General features: G+C 38.4%; 1 protein-coding gene across 1 annotated transcript in view; it reads left to right on the forward strand.

Moving 5' to 3' along the window:
- cbx6a (chromobox homolog 6a) overlaps positions 1–20,125 on the forward strand; it is a 67,449-nt gene extending 47,324 nt beyond the window's left edge. The window contains exons 12-14 of the mRNA XM_057843393.1: positions 4,723–4,964; positions 9,170–9,349; positions 15,096–20,125. Coding sequence (XP_057699376.1) covers positions 4,723–4,964; positions 9,170–9,349; positions 15,096–15,332 — 659 coding nt within the window. The 3' untranslated portion in view covers positions 15,333–20,125. The remainder of the gene's footprint in view (positions 1–4,722; positions 4,965–9,169; positions 9,350–15,095) is intronic.
- Positions 20,126–22,111: the final 1,986 nt, after the last annotated feature.

Consider the following 22,111-nt stretch of genomic DNA (forward strand, 5'->3'; position numbering starts at 1 on the left):
GGAACAGATACGTCTTTGTCACAAAAAACATTCATGAAGTTTGGTTCTTTTATGACTTTATTATGGGTTAACAGAAAAGGTGATCAAATCTGCTGGGTCAAAAATATACATACATGAATCTGAAAAAGTGAATCATTGACTTGAACAAGTCAGGAAAGTCACTTGGAGCCATTTCAAAGTAGCTGCAGGTCCCAAGAGCAACAGTGCAAACAATTGTTTGTAAGTATAAAGTGCATGGCACTGTTCAGTCACTGCCACGATCAGGAAGAAAACGCAAGCTATCTCCTGCTGCTGAGAGAAAATTGGTCAGGGGGTGAAGATTCAACTGAGAATAACCAGAAAGCAGATCTGCCAAGAATTAGAAGCTGCTGGAACACAGGTGTCAGTGTCCACAGTCAAGCGTGTTTTGCATCTCCATGGACTGAGAGGCTGCCGTGCAAGAAGGAAGCCCTTGCTCCAAAAGTGGCACCTTAAGGCTCGACTGAAGTTTGCTGCGGATCACATGGACAAAGATAAGACCTTCTGGAAGAAAGTTCTGTGGTAAAAATCGAGCTGTTTGGCCACAATGCCCAGCAATATGTTTGGAGGAGAAAAGGTGAGGCCTTTAACCCCAAGTACACCATGCCTACCGTCAAGCACGGTGGTGGTAGTATTATGCTGTGGGGCTGTTTTGCTGCCAATGGAACTGGTGCTTTACAGAGAGTAAATGGGATCATGAAGAAGGAGGATTACCTTCAAATTCTTCAAGATAACCTAACGTCATCAGCCCGAAGATTGGGTCTTGGGCGCAGTTGGGTGTTCCAACAGGACAATGACCCCAAACACACATCAAAAGTGGTAATGGAATGGATAAATCAGGCTAGAATTAAGGTTTTCGAATGGCCTTCCCAAAGTCCTGACTTAAACGCCATTGAGAACTTGTGGACAATGCTGAAGAAACAAGTCCATGTCAGAAAGCCATCAAATTTTACTGAACTGCACCAATTCTGTCAAGAGGAGTGGTCAAAGATTCAACCAGAAGCTTGCCAGAAGCTTGTGAATGGCTACCAAAAGTGCCTAATTGAAGTGAAAATGGCCAAGGGACATGTTACCAAATATTAGCGCTGCTGTATGTATATTTTTGACCCAGCAGATTTGATCACTTTTTTCTGTTCACCCATAATAAAGTCATAAAAGAACCAAACTTCATGAATGTTTTTTGTGACAAAGAAGTATCTGTTCCAATCACTCTATCAGAGAAAAATCAGAGTTGTAGAAATAACTGGAAACTCAAGAGAGCCATGACATTATGTTCTTCACAAGTGTATGTAAACTTTTGACCACAACTGTAGGGTTAGGGTTTAGGGTTTGTTAACGTAAGCATTTCTAATTTCTTAGTTAAGGGACACATGTGCTACACTTTACAATAAGGGTCCAAGAAGCATTCAGTAATGGTTAATAAAGGTTAAGGGGGGGGGGGGGGGTATTATTTCACGTGAATGTACATCGTAAGTATTACTTAACCTTAATTAACCATTACTGAATATTTTTGTACCCTTATTGTAAAGTGTAGCACATGTGTCCCTTAACTTAGAAATTATAAATGCTTAAGTTCCCCCCCCTCCCCCCCCCAACCTTTATTAACCATTAGTGAATGCTTTTTGGACTCTGATTGTAAAGTGTAGCACATGTGTCCCTTAACTAAGAAATTATAAATGCTAAGTTATCAAACCCTAACCCAAAACCTTAACCCTAACCTAACCCTATATAGGCCTATACTGTATATATTTTTTTAATTTTATCAAACCATTAGTTACTGTCTGGTTATGCATTAAGTAATGGATTATCTAATGCATTAGCTAATGCATTAACTGATGTTAATTAATATATTAATAAATGTTAGATAAGCAATTATATTAATTATTGTTATGTATGTAGTTTTAAGATAAAACAAGATTGATTGGAATGTCGCACGCTGTTGTTTATGAAAAATTGTAATCAGCAGAAAATTACAAAATTGGCAGGTGAGGCTTTTCAAAAGTTGGTGAACATCCAGGGAATTGTGATCGGTGCACCCCAAACGACCTTCAGGCGCTCAGAGTGTTTAAGTATGCATATTTTGAATTTCCATGTTTACATAAAAGGCCACGTGTAGTTGGTTGAAAAGCTGAAAGACAAATAGTAGGACTGTCAAAATTATCGAGTTAACAGGCGATAATTAATTTTTTAAATTAATCACGTTAAAATATTTGACGCAATTAACGGAAATGCCCCGCTCAAACAGATTAAAATGACAGCAGTGTCATATCGACTTGTTACTCGTGTTTTTTTGTGTTTTGTCGCCCTCTTCTGGCGCTTGGGTGCGACTTAATCAGCATGAAGAGCATTGTGTAATTATTGACATCAACAATGGCGAGCTATTAGTTTATTTTTAAAATGAAAATTAAGAGGGGTTTTAATTAGGGCTGTCAAAATTATCGCTTTAACGGGCGGTAATTAATTTTTTTAATTAAACACGTTCAAATATTTGACGCAATTAACGCACATGCCCCACTCAGATTAAAATGACAGAAGTGTAATGTCCGCTTGTTACTGGTTTTTTGTTATTTGGCGCCCTCTGCTGGCGCTTGGGTCCAAATGATTTTATGGGTTTGGGGAGTGAGCATGGTGTAATGACATCAACAATGGCGAGCTACTAGTTTATTTTTTGATTGAAAATTTTACAAATTTTAATAGAAAGAAAACATTAAGAGGGGTTTTAATTAGGGGTGTTAAACGATTAAAATTTTTAATTGAGTTAATTGCAGCTTAAAAAATAATTAATCGGAATTAATCGCAATTGCAATTCAAACCATCTATAAAACATGCCATATTTTTCTGTAAATTATTGTTGGAATGGAAAGATAAGACGCAAGATGGACATATACATTCAACATACGGTACATAAGTACTGTATTTCTTTATTATAAAAATAAATCAACAAGATGGCATTACCATTATTAACATTCTGTTAAAGCGATCCATGGATAGAAAGACTTGTAGTTCTTGAAAGATAAATGTGAGTACAAGTTATAGAAATTTTATATTAAAACCCCTCTTCATGTTTTCGTTTGAATAAAATTCATAAAATTTTCAATCAAAAAATAAACTAGTAGCCCGCCATTGTTGATGTCAATAATTACTTACACAATGCTCATGGGTGCTGAAGTCTATAAAATCAGTCGCACCCAAGCGCCAGCAGAGGGCGGCAAAACTCCGAAAAACACAACAAGTACACCTTTCAATGTCCTGTCATTTTAATCTGTTTGAGCGGGGCATTTATGTGTTAATTGCGTCAAATATTTTAACGGGATTAATTTAAAAAATTAATTACCGGTCGTTAACGCGATAATTTTGACAGCCCTAGTTTTAATATAACATTTCTATAACTTGTACTAACATTTATCTTTTAAGAACTACAAGTTTTTCTATCCATGGATCGCTTTAAGAGAATGTTAATAATGTTAATGCCATCTTGTTAATTTATTGTTATAATAAACAAATACAGTAATTATGTACCGTATGTATAATGTATATATCCGTCTTGTGTCTTATCTTTTCATTCCAACAATAATTTACAGAAAAATATAGCATATTTTATAGATGGTTTGAATTGCGATTCATTACAAGCTGTAATTAACTCGATTAAAAATTTCAATCGTTTGACAGCTCTAGTTTCAGTATAAAATTTCTATAACTTGTACTAACATTTATCTTTTAAGAACTACAAGTCTTTCTATCCATGGATTGCTTTAACAGAATGTTAATGTTAATGACATCTTGCTGATTTATTGTTATAATAAACGAATAAAGTACTTATGTACAGTATGTTAAATGTATATATCCGTCTTGTGTCTTATCTTTCCATTCCAACAAAAATTTACAGAACAATATGGCATATTTTATAGATGGTTTGAATTGCGATTAATTACGATTAATTAATTTTTAAGCTGTGATTAACTCGATTAAAAATTTTAATCGTTTGACAGCCCTAACAAATAGTCAAGGTTTTTTCATAGTTTAGTCTTCTTTGAACAGAGCAACAGCAAAACAACATTCAATAAATTCAAACCAAAATAAATGTGCAAATATGACCTTGATACAGAGCAGAAAAGGGAGCCAACAATTGCAATTTTGAGGCACAAAGCAAAACATTCAATCCCAGCCATTTTCACACAAAACAACTCATTAAGCACCAGACTGATTTTTCAAGGGCTACGGAATATTGTCATATTTTTATGAATACAAAGTATCTTCCGAATGAAAAAATAAAAGTTGGATTCAACCATTTTCAGTTCTTTGATAATCACCAGCAAAACAAAGTTTTCAGATTTGCAACTTTTCAAAAAAAACTCGAGATAATGAGCTTTTAGTGAGAAGTATCATCAAGCAACGCTTTGACTTTGAAGCTGTTATTTCTTTGTAAATTCTGTTTTGTTTTTCATGGGTTGACAGACTTTAAAAACTCTAGAGTTGCCTCTTTAATAAATCTTACTGAGGATTCTTTGTCTCGCTCACGCAGCAGCACATCTTCCACTCGTCTCATTCTGTTTTTACATTCTCTCTGCTCTCTAAGAGGTCCTTCTGTAGCTGACAGGCGGATCATTAGCGGAGCTCTTGCGCAGAGAAACAACACCAGCGTCCTCATTTTGTGCTTTTTAACCATGCCCGCAACTCTTTTGTCTGTGTTCTTTTCCTTGAAAGGCCTAACTGAGCCGTCCTTCCCCGACGGCTTCGTGCTCTCCTTCCCCATGCGCACCAACTACATGTACGGCCTGGTCCGGAAGGAGATAACGGAGATGTACGCTTTCACCGCCTGCGTGTGGCTAAAGGCTAAGGAAGGCGGAATTGGCACGCCGTTCTCTTACTCAGTACCTGGACAGCCCAACGAGTTGGTGTTGCTGCAAGGCGTCCACAACCCTGTGGAGCTACTCATCAATGATAAGGTATACTGGTTAATGGATGAATTTAAGTTCTTAAAGCCAGTGATACCAGAAATGTGTTTATAAGTAACGCGTTACCTTAATAAATTCATGTTTCTTCAGCAACGAGTAGTAACCCTCGTCCCTAAGTCGTAACTCTGGGACTACCTGTAATTTAATTATATGGGGCTTTGCATTGCAAGCCATTGACAGCCAAGTATGTCCAAATTTCCCATTCATTTCCAATGGCATTTACTTTGGTTATTGTCATTGACGGCAATGGAGGTCCAAATTTCCCATTCGTTTCCAATGGCATTAACATTGCATTAACTCCCATATACACAGGTGCCATTAACAGCCATGTATGCAAATTGTATTGATGTCAGTGTACTTGGAGTCCATTCACGCATTTGTAAGTCGATGCCATTGACAGCCATGAACGTCCAAATTTTCAATTGATTTCCAATGGCTTTTACATTGCATTGACGCTCATGTACCCCATTTATGTCGATTCTATTGATGCCAATGTACATGGATTCCATTGACGCATATGTAAGTCGATGCCACTGACGTCCATGTACGTCCAAATTTCCCATACCTTTCCAATGGCATTTACATTGCATTGACGCCCATGTACCCCATTTATGTCGATTCTGTTGATGCCAGTGTAGATGGATTCCATTAACGCAGATGTAAGTCGATGCCATTAACGGCCATGTATGTCCAAATTTCCCATTCATTTCCAATGGCATTTACATTGCATTAACGCCCATTGTTTTCCAAAATTTCCAGGTTCGCGGTGAATCAGTAACAGGCACACTTTTGCTCAATAGACGATGTTTATTGATTAAAATATGCAGAATAAATGAGATTTATTGATTATAATCCCACAAAAGCAAGCAAACAGATATCAAAAACAAGCAAACAAATGGTAATGTGATGCTAGATTTGAGTTCAATCTCAGAATCCCCGCGTTACGTTACAGCACAACTAGTTGTCCCTTGGAAATGAAAATCGCTTACCGTGACAAACGAGTGGGAAACCAACAACACCCCAGTAAAGTGTCAAAAGGACAAAAGTCAGGCGATCCGTACGTGACCCGCTGGTGGACCTCACGGGTCGCCTGGAAATGTCCGGTTTTGTAAGGACGCACCCCTCGGAGGCGGAGAGGCCAACTTCCGCCCCCGAGCGGTGCGGCCCCGTCCAATCACAAAGATTTAAGCTACTTTTGGTTCAGCCCCCTTGAAAAAGGGCTTTTCAGATGGGACAAATGAGCTGTGCTGCAACAGATGCCAACAAATGGTAAATATTATGGGTGCAAAACAAGTTATCTCTATGGGACCCAGGCGTGTAGTAAAACAATACTATGGTGCAAAACAAGTTATCCCGTGAGATTCTCAAGCGCGTCTCCTAACTATGGGAACAAGGTGAAAAACAATAGAAGTTGTTACAATTTATGTCACAGAAGCAATCATACATCACAAAAGCATAATGTAATATTTTCCCACATCACCCATGTACTCACGTGCCATTAACAGCCATGTATGTAAACTGTATTGATGTCAGTGTACTTGGATTCCATTCACGCATTTGTAAGTCGATGCCATTGACGGCCATGGACGTCCAAATTTCCCATTCATTTCTAATGGCATTTACATTGCATTGACGCCCATGTACCCCATTTACCGTATTGGCCAGAATATAAGACGGCCCTGATTATAAGACGACCCTTTCTTTTTCAAGACTCAAGTTTGAAAAAAGACTTTTTGAACACCAAATTAATTTTTATACAGAAAATAATTACAGTACATCCGAAAAAAAATGATTATAACAATATATTTGTGAGAAAAAGCATGTTATTTTGCCTCATTCAAATCTTAATATCTGAACATTTAAATATGTAAACTAAAGTGCAATCACTCGTTCGTAAATGAATGGCTTCTGGTTTTTGAAATGTAAATAAACCAATCTATTGTTATAAAACAACAAAATTGCAATAAATGCATTGACCATCAAAGTGACGTCTAACTGTAACTGTAGTCTTGCAACAAATCTGAATAAGGAAAAGCATGCAATAAAATAACGCAAACTGGTTAAACTTTAGAGTAGCTGAGATCTGTCATGACAGAACATCGCTTCAATGATATCTGGCGCCATCTAGCGTCGTGAATGGGTGTAACGTCTAGACCGCGAATATAAGACAATCCCCACTTTTTCAATCTTATTTCAATGCAAAAAACATCGTCTTATATTCGGGCCAATACGGTACATTGCATTAACTCCCATGTACACAGGTTCCATTGACGGCCATGTATGTAAATTCTATTGATGCCAATGTACTTGGATTCCATTCACGCATTTGTAAGTCGATGCCATTGACAGCCATGAACGTCCAAATTTTCCATTGATTTCCAATGGCTTTTACATTGCATTGACGCTCATGTACCCCATTTATGTCGATTCTATTGATGCCAATGTACATGGTTTCCATTGACGCATATGTAAGTCGATGCCACTGACGTCCATGTACGTCCAAATTTCCTATTCATTTCCAACGGCATTTACATTGCATTGACGCCCATGTACCCCATTTATGTTGATTCTGTAGATGCCAATGTAGATGGATTCCATTAACGCAGATGTAAGTCGATGCCATTAACGGCCAAGTATGTCCAAATTTCCCATTCATTTCCAATGGCATTTACATTGCATTAACGCCCATGTACACAGGTGCCATTGACAGCCATGTATGTAAATTGTATTGATGTCAGTGTACTTGGATTCCATTCACGCATTTGTAAGTCGATGCCATTGACTGCCATAGACGTCCAAATTTCCCATTCATTTCTAATGGCAATTACATTGCATTGACGCCCATGTACCCCATTTACCGTATTGGCCTGAATATAAGACGGCCCTGATTATAAGACGACCCCCTCTTTTTCAAGAGTCAAGTTTGTAAAAAGTTCATTTTTATACAGAAAATAATTACAGTACATCTGAAACAAATGATTATAACAATATATTTGAGAGAAAAAACATGTTATTTTGCCCCATTCAAATCTTAATATCTGAACATTTAAATATGTAAACTAAAGTGCAATCACTCGTTCGTAAATGAATGGCTTCTGGTTTTTGAAATGTAAATAAACCAATCTATTGTGATAAAACAACAAAATTGCAATAAATGCATTAACCATCAAAGTGAAGTCCAACTGTAATTGTAGTCTTGCAACAAATCTGAATAAGGACAAACATTGCAATAAAATAATGCAAACTGGTTAAACTTTAGAGTAGCTTAGATCTGTAATGACAGAACATTGCTCTGGCGCCATCTAGCGTTGTGAATGGGTACAATGTCTAGACAGCGAATACAAGACGACCCCCACTTTTTCAGTGTTATTTCAATGCCAAAAAAAACACCGTCTTATATTCGGGCCAATACGGTATGTCGATTCTATTGATGCCAATGTACTTGAATTCCATTGACACATATGTAAGTCTATGCCATTGACGTCCATGTACGTCCAAATTTCCCATTCATTTCTAATACATTTACATTGCATTGATACCAATGTACCCCATTTATGTCGATTCTATTGATGCCAATGAACATGGATTCCATTAACGCAGATGTGAGTCGATGCCATTGACGGTCATGGATGTCCAAATATCCCATTCATTTCCAATGGCATTTACATTGCATTGACGCCCATGTACACAAATGCCATTGACGGCCATGTATGTTCTATTGATATCAATGTCCTTGCATTCCATTGATGCATATGTGAGTCGATGCCATCGATGTCCATGTACGTCCAAATTTCCCATTCATTTCCAATGGCATTTATATTGCATTGACGCCCATGTACAAAAATGCCATTGATGGCCATGTATGTTGATTTTATTGATTCCAATGTACTTGGATTCCATTGATGCATATGTAAGTCAATGCCATTGACGGCTATGCACGTCCAAATTTCCCATTCATTTTCTAGGGCATTTAAGTTACATTGACCTGATATAACCAGGACATTACCCCAAAATGTCCCCAAATCAACAGGAAGTGACCTGATATCAATAGGACATGTCCCTAAAATGTCCCCAAATCAACCTGCGCGGGTCTGTATCTCCACAGAGCAAAGCCCCATAGTAATTTCTCGTAAAATTGCAGTTTCTAGTTGACTTTTTTAATGAGTAAACTAACTTATCTTAACCCTTAATATCAGGTGGCACAGTTGCCGCTGTCGCTCCCTCAGGACCAATGGCAGCACATCTGCGTCAGCTGGACGCTGAGGGACGGTGTGTGGAAGGCCTACCAGGGTGGCAAAATGAAGGGGCGGGGTGAAGGACTGGCTGCCTGGCACCCCATCAAACCTGGAGGGGTGCTCATCCTGGGCCAGGAACAGGTAATAAAGTGGACCGTTTTTTTTTCAGTCACCCCTGGCAGGGGTTTTCAACCCAGTCCTCAAGGCACACTGTGGGTCCTGGTTTTTGTTCCAGCCGATCCAGCAGAGACAGTTGAACCAATGAGGCTTCTGCTAAAACAAGCCACACCTGACTGCAATCAACTGATTGCACTTGTAAAACACCAGATTGGGGAAAAAGTGTTGTCATCTTGTTTGGTAAGAATGAAATCCTGCACCCACAGTGTGCCTTAGTGGAATAGGTTGGGAACCCCTGCTCTAGGCGATCTGTAGCCGCATACGTTTCCCGGAAAAATGAGTGAAAACAGGCGGTCGGTTTCACGCCTCACATGTTATTCTGAGTAGTTGTTATAAAGGACAACTCGCGGGCGGAGAACTGTGAATGAAATGGAAGAAAGAGAGATTTGAGTTTTATTCATGGAAACATGCAATGTAGTAGTTCACATTGCACAATATAAATGTGAACAAATAGCGTCACGTAACCAAGAGTCAGTTAACCTTACGGCACTCATATTACTCATTGGCCGCCACTGATGATGCTAGATGTCCAATCCATTATGACTGTCAAAATGGAATGAGTTAAATCCTAAGAATTTTTCCCCCCTAATTTACTCATTACAAATATATAAAAAAAATAATGAGTAATCATTTATAAAAATATCATTATAATTAAAGGTGCTATGACATGCTATAGCAAGTGACTTTAAAATGATAGCAGACCATTTTTGGACACAAATCCATCGTAAAAAAGAGATAGAAAAGGCTTAATAATGAAATGAATGAATAAATTAAATTATTTTGCATCATTCAAATCTTAATATCTGAACATTTAAATATGTAAACTAAAGTGCAATCACATTCGTAAATGAATGCTTTCTGGTTTTTGAAATGTAAATAAACCAATCTATTGTGATAAAACAACAAAATTACAATAACTGCATTAACCATCAAAGTGAAGTGATACTGTAGCCATTTAACTTCTGCCCAAATCCATGATGGGAAGTGCAACCATGACTGTGCGTCGTGGTACCAATTGATATATCTTTGCGTTGGGAAATAACATAGGGTGTTAAGAAAGCGATCATCTACTACCTTTCTTCCCCACATTGCTTCCCGCTATTATTTTAATCGTTGAGAGAGGGATTGTAAGGCTTTAGCCATTTAAAAAAGGCTCCAAAAGCTGCCAAAATTCACTCTACTCATTTTACGCTGCCTTTTAGCTCTATATACTGTATGGATAAAACGGTGCCGTTATAAATTGAACGCGACAATGCGTGAGTGGGTCGTGCAGCGCATGTGTTAATTGCGTTAAATATTGTAACGTGATAAATGTAAAAAATATTTATTCTCGCCGTTAACAAGATAAATTTGATAACCCTACCTTAAGCTTAAACTAAAGACTCTGGAAGAGTGTAACGTTACATACAATTAGAAAACGATTTCATTAAAAAATATATACAGTTGTGGTCAAAGGTTTACATACACTTGTGAAGAACATAATGTCATGGCTCTCTTGAGTTTCCAGTTATTTCTACAACTCAGATTTTTCTCCGATAGAGTGATTGAAACAGATACTTCTTTGTCACAAAAAACATTCATGAAGTTTGGTTCTTTTATGACTTTATTATGGGTTAACATACATGAATCTGAAAAAGCAAATCATTGACTTGAACAAGTCAGGAAAGTCACTTGGAGCCATTTCAAAACAGCTGCAGGTCCCAAGAGCAACAGTGCAAACAATTGTTTGTAAGTATAAAGTGCATGGCACTGTTTTGTCACTGCCACGATCAGGAAGAAAACGCAAGCTATCACCTGCTGCTGAGAGAAAATTGGTCAGGAGGGTGAAGATTCAACCGAGAATCACCAAAAAGCAGATCTGCCAAGAATTAGAAGCTGCTGGAACACAGGTGTCAGTGTCCACAGTCAAGCGTGTTTTGCATCTCCATGGACTGAGAGGCTGCCGTGCAAGAAGGAAGCCCTTGCTCCAAAAGCGGTACCTTAAGGCTCGACTGAAGTTTGCTGCTGATCACATGGACAATGATAAGACCTTCTGGAGGAAAGTTCTGTGGTCAGACGAAACAAAAATCGAGCTGTTTGGCCACAATGCCCAGCAATATGTTTGGAGGAGAAAAGGTGAGGCCTTTAACCCCAAGTACACCATGCCTACCGTCAAACACGGTGGTGGTAGTATTATGCTGTGGTGCTGTTTTGCTGCCAATGGAACTGGTGCTTTACAGAGAGTAAATGGGATAATGAAGAAGGAGGATTACCTTCAAATTCTTCAAGATAACCTAACGTCATCAGCCCGAAGATTGGGTCTTGGGCGCAGTTGGGTGTTCCAACAGGACAATGACCCCAAACACACATCAAAAGTGGTAATGGAATGGCTAAATCAAGCTAGAATTAAGGTTTTCGAATGGCCTTCACAAAGTCCTGACTTAAACCCCATTGAGAACTTGTGGACAATGCTGAAGAAACAAGTCCATGTCAGAAAGCCATCAAATTTAACTGAACTGCACCAATTCTGTCAAGAGGAGTGGTCAAAGATTCAACCAGAAGCTTGCCAGAAGCTTGTGGATGGCTACCAAAAGTGCCTAATTGAAGTGAAAATGGCCAAGGGACATGTTACCAAATATTAGCGCTGCTGTATGTATATTTTTGACCCAGCAGATTTGATCACATTTTTCTGTTCACCGATAATTAAGTCATAAAAGAACCAAACTTAATGAATGTTTTTTGTGACAAAGAAGTATCTGTTCCAATCACTCTATCAGAGAAAAATCAGAGTTGTAGAAATAACTGGAAACTCAAGAGAGCTATGACATTATGTTCTTCACAAGTGTATGTAATCTTTTGACCACAACTGTATATATTAAAAAAAGGCATGTCCGATATTTTTTTGCCGATTCCGATACTTTGAAAATGACGTGATTGGATCGATCGGGACATCTCTAGCAGATATACAATTAAATACTGTACGCCATTGACACGCTATTGTAAATTAGCATCGATTTGCCTTATTTAACTCTCAAAGCAAATATTATTCACATACATAAACGTTTATGGATCATTTAATTGCAGGTTCTTTAAAACAACCATTTAAAAAGAAACAATACAAAAATCCCAAGTTGTCAAGTTCAAAAATAGATCCTTAGGTAGACATTGTAAAATTACCCAAAAATAAGGAGAGAAGACACTCAGTTTTCTTGGCCAAGGAGAGCAAAGAGTGACTCGTGGCAGTCACCAAAATTGATCTAAAGAAAAAAACCCTCCTTGGTATTTTATTTAGGGGTTTGTACTAAAAAAATGGATGCCGCCCTGAGGGAGGGTGGAGTGCAAGCTGGAGACACCCATGTGGTTTTCGATTGGATATGTGTGTGCATGTAGGTGGAACTAAGTAAATACACGTGTGTAAGCAAGGGCTCATGTAAACAATCATGTAAACAGTCAAAACAATCATGTAAACAGTCAAAATGACCCAGACACTTCAGTTATGCAACGCTGCGGCCATGGAAGATGTCCTCGGATGGAAAATTGTCCTCGAAGGTCTAGACCAGGGGTGTCCAAACTTTTTGCAATAGGGGCCAGATTTGGTGTGGTTAGAATGTGGGGGGCCGAACTTGACTGACCGCCTTTACTTAGAACAATATATTTAAGCAAATTTTTGGAAGCCATTCTGTGTTTCACATTTGCTTTATTTATTTTTTTTAATTATAAAATTTCAACAAAGTCGCAACTAGCCTTTGTGGTGTTTTGTTTCGATTCTCGGGCTCTTGTGAAATTCTGCTGCTGTGAAATTAAACTAGCTTCAAGTTGCTTTAATTTCTCGCTACGTGTCTTCCCTGTAATCTTGTCGTACATGTCAGCCTGTCTTGTTTGGTAATATCGCCTCACATTGAACTCTTTAAAAACAGCGACTGTCTCTTTGCAAATGAGGCAGACATAGTTGTTGCGTATTTTAGTGAAGAAATAGTCAAATTTCCACCTATCCTTGAAGCGTCGGCTGTCGCAGTTAACTTTCTTTTTTGTGTTGATTGTCGCCATTTTAGAAAATTTAGAGTAAAGGGTCACGCGGGGTAATGTTGCTTAGAGTGCTGTTGCCTTTTAGTGGATAAATGAGGAGCAGTATTTGTGTGTAAGCTACTTCATATGCTAGTAGCAGTACTGCTGACCAATTTATTAAAGTCTGTGTGCAGGCCAGACATTATTGATTTTATGATAGAGGCTAGGGGCCAGATGAAATTTGACCAGGGGCCTCATTTGGCCCCCGGGCCGGACTTTGGACATGTTTGGTCTAGACGAAAGTCCAGACGCCAGGTGCTGAAGATGCCTCGGAAGGTCTAGTTACGCAATGATGCGGCCATGAAGCAAGGCAGTTGTCATTCCGACCCTCTTTTACTCTTTGTAACACTTAAGCATTATACTACAACCTGGTATAGCAAGCAATAATCATTTACTGGTTATATTAATAAGAAAAATATGGCAATATGTATTATTTATGGTACATATAAGCACAAGCAAATATTCAATCAATCAAACCTCGATAATTACCTCAACACAAGTTAAAAAAAAAACCTGAAAAGACTGAGATCAGACAAGATGGAATAAATAAATAAATTAATTAATTAAAAAAACACATTTCGATTTGTAGTATTATTGTGCTGTGTGGTGTTTTTGCCACAAACAGAGCATTATGGCAAATAAATAAGTAGAGATGTCCCGATCGGGTCCGATCACGTCATTTTCAAAGTATCGGAATCGGCAAAAAAATATCGGCCATGCCTTTTTAAAAAAAATTTTTTTTTTTTAATTAAATCGTTTTCTAATTGTATTTAACGTTACAGACATAATATGTTACACTTATCCAGAGTCTTTAGTTTAGGCTTAAGGTAGGGTTATCAAATTTATTCCAATAACAGCAGTAATTAATTTTTAAAAAAATGTATCACATGAAAATATTTAACGCAATTAATGCATGCGCTGCACGACCCACTCACGCATTGACGCATTTCATCTGTAATGACGCCGTTTTGTCAATACAGAGAGCTAAAAGGCAGCGAATAATGAGTAGAGTGAATTTCGGCAACCTTTGGAGCCTTATGTTAATTGGCATAAATCTTACAATCCTTCTCCCTGAGATTAGAATTATCATGGGAAGCAATGTGGGGAAGCAAGGTATCAATTGATCTTTTTCTTTATACCTTGGTTTACATCCCATCGCAGAGAAGATATATGAATTGGTAGCACTACGCACAGTCGTGGTTTTACTTGTCATGGTTCCACTTCCCATCATGCATTGGGCATGGCCTTCAGTATCATTTACTGAAAGCTCAACAAATACACTAGATGGCAATATTTAGTCACAATATACAAAGTCACAAGTCTTTCTATCTGTGGATCCCTCTCTTAGAAAGAATGTTAATAATGTAAATGCCATCTTGAGGATTTATTGTCATAATAAACAAATACAGTACTTATGTACTGTATGTTGAATGTATATATTCGTCCGAGTTTTATTCATTTTGCCAAAATGTATATGATCGGGAAAAATTATCGGAAATGATTGGAATTGAATCGGGAGCAAAAAAAAAGCAATCGGATCGGGAAATATCGGGATCGGCAGATACTCAAACTAAAACGATTGGGATCGGATCGGGAGCAAAAAAACATGATCGGAACAACCCTATAAATAAGCTTACCCTATTTCTTCTTTCTTTCCCAACTAAAGGACACTCTGGGCGGACGCTTCGACGCTTCCCAAGCGCTGGTCGGCGAACTCTCGCAATTCAACTTGTGGGACCGAGTGCTGAAGCCCGCCGAAGTCGCCGCTCTGGCGGAATGCAGCTCCTCGGTCCTCGGTAACATCGCCCCCTGGACCGATCTGGACGTGGACGTCTACGGTGGTGCCACCAAGGAGTCTTTAGATCCGTGTCACGCCGCTGAGAGATCCAACCCCAAACAGTGAAGGGCGGGACGGCGAGAGCACATTTAAGGTCAAATAAATTACATGGGAATGTACAGCATTTGTATGGAGCTGACGGAACGGCGCTAATCGGACGTTTAGAGCTCGCCTGTTTTTCGTGTCGGTGTGTTCGGTGTTAGTTCTAAAGTGAGAGTGCGGTTAGTCATGGGATTAACTTAGTGGGGGAATCTAAACACAAGCTTGTAGATGGATTACCAGTGCTAGTTTGGGTCGATTATCTCTGCTAAGCAAAAAGAAACCCTTGAGTTTTTGATTGAAAAAATGTTTGTATAATCTCATCGCTTGTGTTTAATGCGAGACATTCTCAATGAGAAATGACATCACATTCAAGTGTACATGATCCCGCGTACTTGTAGATTTGATACGGTGTAGTTCCTCCACCATCAACGTGTAATTATCGTGTGTTAATGTAGCCTCGCTAACGTTGCTCGTCATAACCGCAGCGCTCTACAATAAATGATGTCAAACTGTGAGCTCCAGAACATTAAATTGTACCTTGGTTAAATCACAAAGAACGTTTCTGTACTTGCATGTCATTTTGAGTCAATGGGAGTCCATTTTGGGCCTTTCACAGGCGGCTCATTTGGATAAAACGGCTTTCAAAAACATAAAATGTCTTGATAAAAAAAAAAAAAAAAAAGGATTTTGTACTTTACACTCGACTCCAGTTGGGACTGTCACACCTACACATTTAATCCTTCAGTTGCATGCTGCATTTCTCTTTACTATTACGGTCCAGTAATCAAGTGGCTAAAACGGCTAATGTATAACTTGATAGATGGTGTTAATTCATTCAGAATTTTGTCATGTTAGCTTAAAACAGACACTCGTTTTCCAACACGATTGCTATTTTGTGTAGTCAAGGGTGTCTTTCTTCAGTATGAACGTAATTTTCGGACTATAAGTCGCCACCCACCAAATTTGACACAAAAACGGCATTTGTTCATAGATAAGCCGCACTGGACTATAAGCCGCAGCGGTCTTCACTGTATTGTGGGATATTTACACCAAAAGATATTAACCAGTAACACTTTATTGTGACAGCGGCATCATAAGACCAAATGAACCCAGTGGCGCCACCAGGGGGTGGCCATGGGGGGCCACGGCCACCCCTATAAAGTGGTTGGCCACCCCACTGGCCACCCCGCTTGCCAGTATATCGTTAGATTGTTGTAGCATCAGTTATGCATTTCATCCCAAATGAATGCATTTATTTTGTTTTGTTAAATGTAGGGCTGTCAAATTTATCACGTTAACGGGCGCTAATTAATTTTTAATAAATTAATCACGTGAAAATATTTATTGCAATTAACGCATTCGCGGTACGACTCATTCACGCATTGCCGCAAACAGCCTACAATGGCGCCATTTTACAGAGATAAGAGGCAGAGTACAGTAGACACAAGCATTCATTGGGGCCGTGCTTTTAATTGGCAAAAGCTTTGTCATCTCTCACATAGCAGCTATAAATACTGTGGGAAGCGACGTGGGGAAGAATGATAGGAGTTGATCTTTTTCTTTTATAGTGTACCCAACGCAGAGAAGATATAGCATTTGCAGCCACCACACACAGTCATGGTTTCACCACTTCCCATCATGCATTTGGGCAGAACAGTTAAGTCGCTACAGTATCATTTACTGAAAGCTCAACAAATACACTAGATGGCAATATTTAGTCACAATATACAAACTCACATTTATCCTTTAAAAATTACAAGTCTTTCTATCCGTGGATCCCTTTCACAGAAAGAAAGTTAATATAGTTAATGCCATCTTGTGGAATTTATATATCAGTCTTGTCTTATCTTTCCATTCCAACAATAATTTACAGAAAAATATGGCATATTTTAGAGATTTGAATTGCGATTAATTACGATTAATTAATTTTTAAGCTGTGATTAACTCAATTAAAAATTTTAATTGTTTGACAGTCCTAGTTAAATAAATAAATACATTTACAGTTAAGCGTCAAAAGGACAAAGCCAGGCGATCCGTACGTGACCCCTGGCGGACTTCCTTTTGACGCTTTACTGGAGTGTTGTTGGCTTCCCACTCGTTTGTCACGGTAATCGATTTTCATTTCTAAGGGACAACTAGTTGTGCTGTAACATAACGCGAGGATTCTGAGCTTCTAATATATATACATACATATATATATATATATATATATATATATACATTTTTATTTTTTTTTTAATTCAAATAATATGGGACCTTAATGGAAAAAAAGAGAAAAATCCAACCTTCAATACAAGTGCATTCATTCAGTGGGGAAAAAAATAAAATATCCCACATAAAGAAAAAAATTATTTGACATCAAATAATGTGTGTCACAATTATTAGCACCCCTCATGTTAATACTTTGTACAAACCCCTTTTCCCAACAAAATAAGGTCTGGGGACTGAGATGGCCATGGGAGGAGCTTGATTTTTTGTCTGGTGAACCATTTCTGTGTAGATTTGGCCATATGTTTAGGGTCATTGTTTTGCTGAAAGACCCAGTGACGACCCATCTTCAGCTTTCGGGCAGAGGGCAACAGATTTTGATTTCAAATGTCCTGGTATTTCAAAGCATTCATGATGCCATGCACCCTAACAAGGTTCCCAGGGCCTTTGGAAGCGAAACAGCCCCACAGCATCACTGACCCACCCCCATACTTCACAGTGGGTATGAGGTGCTTTTCAGCATGCGCATCTTTCGTGGCACGCCAGACCCACTTAGAGTGTTTGTTGCCAAAAAGCTCAATCTTGGTATCATCTGACCAAAGCACACAATCCCAGTTGAAGCTCCAATACCGCTTGGCGAACTCCAGACGTTTGCGTTTATGATTGTGAGTGAGGAAAGGTTTTCTCCGTGCATGCCTCCCAAACAGGTTGTTGGCGTGTAGACAACACCTCATACCCATTGTGAAGTATGGGGGTGGGTCAGTGATGCTGTGAGGCTGTTTCGCTTCCAAAGGCCCTGGGAACCTTGTTAGGGTGCATGGCATCATGAAAATTGAAAATGAAATTAAAAATTCAGACCTCTACCTATTTTTTAGTGGGTGAACTTTCAAAATCACAAGGGGTGCAAATACTTCTGCTCCTCACAGTAAATAGAAAAATCCAAAATCAAATGTTACTATCATGAAGTTTTTCGTGCGATTGACGATCTGTCATTCGCTGCTTCAGTTGTATTGGATGTTTAGCACCATCAATGGCAGCCGATGAGTTGAAAAATAAAAATTGGTTTTCCTCTGGCTAAGATGCACCTTCTCGAAATTGGATTAATCTTTGGTACGGCTTCATACTTTGTCATTTAAATACAACAACACCAAAAAAATATAACAATTGTTACCCAATATGTAACATTTTTTCCCATGCTAGCTAGCTAACTAGCTAATGTGCCATTTCCTTTCAGTGTGGCGTTCACGCCTCCTATTTCTTCAGTCTCAAAAGTGCCTGTTTGCTTTAAGTCATTCCGTGCCAGTGTTTGTCCTCCTTTGCATCCTACGCCCCTTGATATTGTGAAATCCTTGGATGAAAGTTAATAAACTGCATACTGATGGCATCGCTGAGGTTCGTCGTGTGTCGGTGTGTCACCGCGGCGCGTTCGCTGATGCATAGACGGCGGACAGGCACGATTCACTCATCCGCCCACGTGTGACATTTCTTGCTGTGGCATGATCTGATGTTGTTACACTCTCCTTGGCCTCATTAAGATTTAGTTCATGCAACCACAAAGTAAGTCTAGCAATGATCTGACAGCTAAAATCCACTTTTTTTTTTACATTGTACTCCTAGTTTTGCTGTTAGCTAATGAGCCTTACAACAAACACATCTCAGAGATAATTATCAGCATATAGATTCACAAGGGAGCAAAGGTTGGTATACTAGCCAAAAATGTTACTCAAGTAAGAGTAGCATTATTTCAAAATATTACTCAAATAAAAGTTGTAATCCCAAAAATGTACTCAAGTCGGCGTAAAGAATACTCAAGTTGTGAGTAACTGCTTACAATGTCTGATTTCTTTTTAACAACAATGGTGTTTTTTATCCTCAGCGCAACGTCATCTACTTTATATGAACCGTTATTATTAAAATGTACTATAACTAGAGATGTCCCGATCGATCAGGATGCCGATCGATCGGGTCCGATCACGTCATTTTCAAAGTATCGAAATCGGCAAAAAAATATCAGACATGCCCTTTTTTAATATGTATATATTTTTTAATTAAATCATTTTCTAATTGTATTTAACGTTACAGACATAATGTGTTACACTCTTCCAGAGTCTTTACTTTAAGCTTAAGGTAGGGTTATCAGACTTGTCGCGTTAACGGCGAGAATTAATATTTTTTACATTTATCACGTTACGATATTTAACGCAATTAACGTATGCGCTGCACGACCCACTCACGCATTGTCGCGTTCAATCTATAATGGCGCTGTTTTACCCATACGGTATATAGAGCTAAAAGGCAGCGTAAATTGAGTATAGTGAATTTTGGCAGCCTTTGGAGCTTTTTTTTTTAAATGGCTAAAGCCTTACAATCCCTCTCCCAACGATTAGAATAATCGTGGGAAGCAATGTGGGAAAGCAAGGGAGTAGTTGATCTTTTTCTTAACACCCTATGTTTCTTCACAACACAGAGAAGATATAGCAATTGGTACCACGGCGCACAGTCATGGTTGCACTTCCCATCATGCATTTGGGCAGAAGTTAAATGGCTACAGTATCATTTACTGAAAGCTCAACAAATACACTAGATGGCAATATTTAGTCACAATACACAAAGTCACATTTATCCTTTAAGAATTACAACTCTTTCTATCCGTGGATCCCTCTCACAGAAAGAATGTTAATAATGTAAATGCCACCTTGAGGATTTATTGTCAAAATAAACAAATACAGTACTTATGTACTGTATGCTGAATGTATATATTCGCCCGAGTTTTATTCATTTTTTTCTTAATGCATTGTCAAAATGTATATGATCGTGAAAAATTATCTGGAATGATTGGAATTGAATTGGGAGCAAAAAAACATGATCGGAACAACCCTAACTATAACCCATTACATGATCATATTAGCCCCCCCCCAAAAAAAAAAACCACAAAAATGACCGAATTCCGACTAGAAAATTCAACAGAAATGAAACATCACTGATCCAAAGAGCATGAGTGCCCTCTAGTGGAGCAAACATGATTCCTACAATGAAATTAAAATGATCATGTCTACGTTTTACCGTGGTCTGTCGGTGTCAAATAAAAACTGTGAGAAATCTAAATCTGCACTTTCGAATAAATTTGAAGGCAGTTCTCTATGTGAAATAGTTATTTTTTAAATTAATTTATTAATTTTTTACAGTGCTTTAAAGATGCCACATGATTGAACTGACCGGTGTGATCATAGGACTTCTGACTGCTGTTCACTTGTTCAGAACAAATGACAAGCTCTGTCATTAAGGTGCAAACATAACAATTACTGACAGTAACTTTAACTATAAAACATTGCTCAATGACAGAAATGGCATTTGGAGGTTACAAAGCTATTTACTCATCATCAGACAGTTCTTCAGTGGGTCTTGTGGTTTATAAATCTGAGAGTGAGATTTGATTTTTGTTGTCATTTCCTCCTTTTCTTTCCCTTTGAAGATTGCTGTCATCACTTCGTCATACACTCTTTTATTATTTCTCCATTAGAGAACGACTTCTTATGTTTGGCCACCACCCACGACACTCTGAGTGAGCACTCCGTTGCAATTTGTTGCCGTGTCATAGATTTAACAATAACCTTGCTTGACTCTTGATATGACTGCTTCAACCTATTAATTTCTTACCTTCTCAATTCTAATTTAGGAGGAAGCTTATCTTCAAAAGAGGTGTGCTCTTTAACATACTGGCGTTTCACATTTAAAGAATTGCTAGATTTCTCTCGCCAGGATTGTGAGTCAGCTTCCTGGCAGGTTTCCGGTTTTGTGCGATTTTGAACTTAATTATAAATCATAAAGACCTTAGCAGTGTCGAATGTCACAAGCTGTGCCAATTCAATCTCTCTTTACAAGCAAGTCAAAGCTGTTGTGAATCTGTAGTTGGACTGTCAATAAATTACATCACCGCGGATTTGTTTGTGAATTACAGTGAAGCAACAAAACTGGTCGCCATGACAACAACTGATACGTACGACTATTCTCATTATAGACTTGCAGAGACAGACGTTATTGGGGCTGAATGAAAATGACTATTACTGCACTTAAATGAGTTTCGTTGATGCAGTCTTTGTGTATCTATTAAAAACGTATTACGTTGCCCCCTAGTGGACAAAGCCCCAAAGGAAAAGCTTAATTTCTACTGAAGTAAAGCATGGAATCAGGCAGATTTCGTTAAATTCTTTTTGTTCGATTTGATTGTGTGTTTTTCAACAAAATGCTGTCGAGTAAGGCACGCTCCGATCAGGGTTTTATGTTACCGATTGCGAAACCGATCATGCATGACACAGTAATCTAAGTCAGGGCCCGGGGGCCAGATTACAGTCCGATGCATTGTTTTGTGCGGCCCGTGGAAATCAATCGTATACATTGACTTAATTTTTTATGCTAAAATATAATTTATTTAAAATCTGGAGAATAGTCAGTGTTTTCCCCCTTTTATTAACAGAGTAGATTAAAAAATAAATAAATTAATTAAAATGTTTTTTTTTTCTGCTTTTTTATTTAATCCACAAATTTATAAAAGAGAATGTTTACTGTTTTTGGTGTTTTTTTCTTTAACATAAAAG

This window comes from Corythoichthys intestinalis, chromosome 8 (assembly GCF_030265065.1).
Source record: "Corythoichthys intestinalis isolate RoL2023-P3 chromosome 8, ASM3026506v1, whole genome shotgun sequence".
NCBI classification, from domain to species: domain Eukaryota; kingdom Metazoa; phylum Chordata; class Actinopteri; order Syngnathiformes; family Syngnathidae; genus Corythoichthys; species Corythoichthys intestinalis.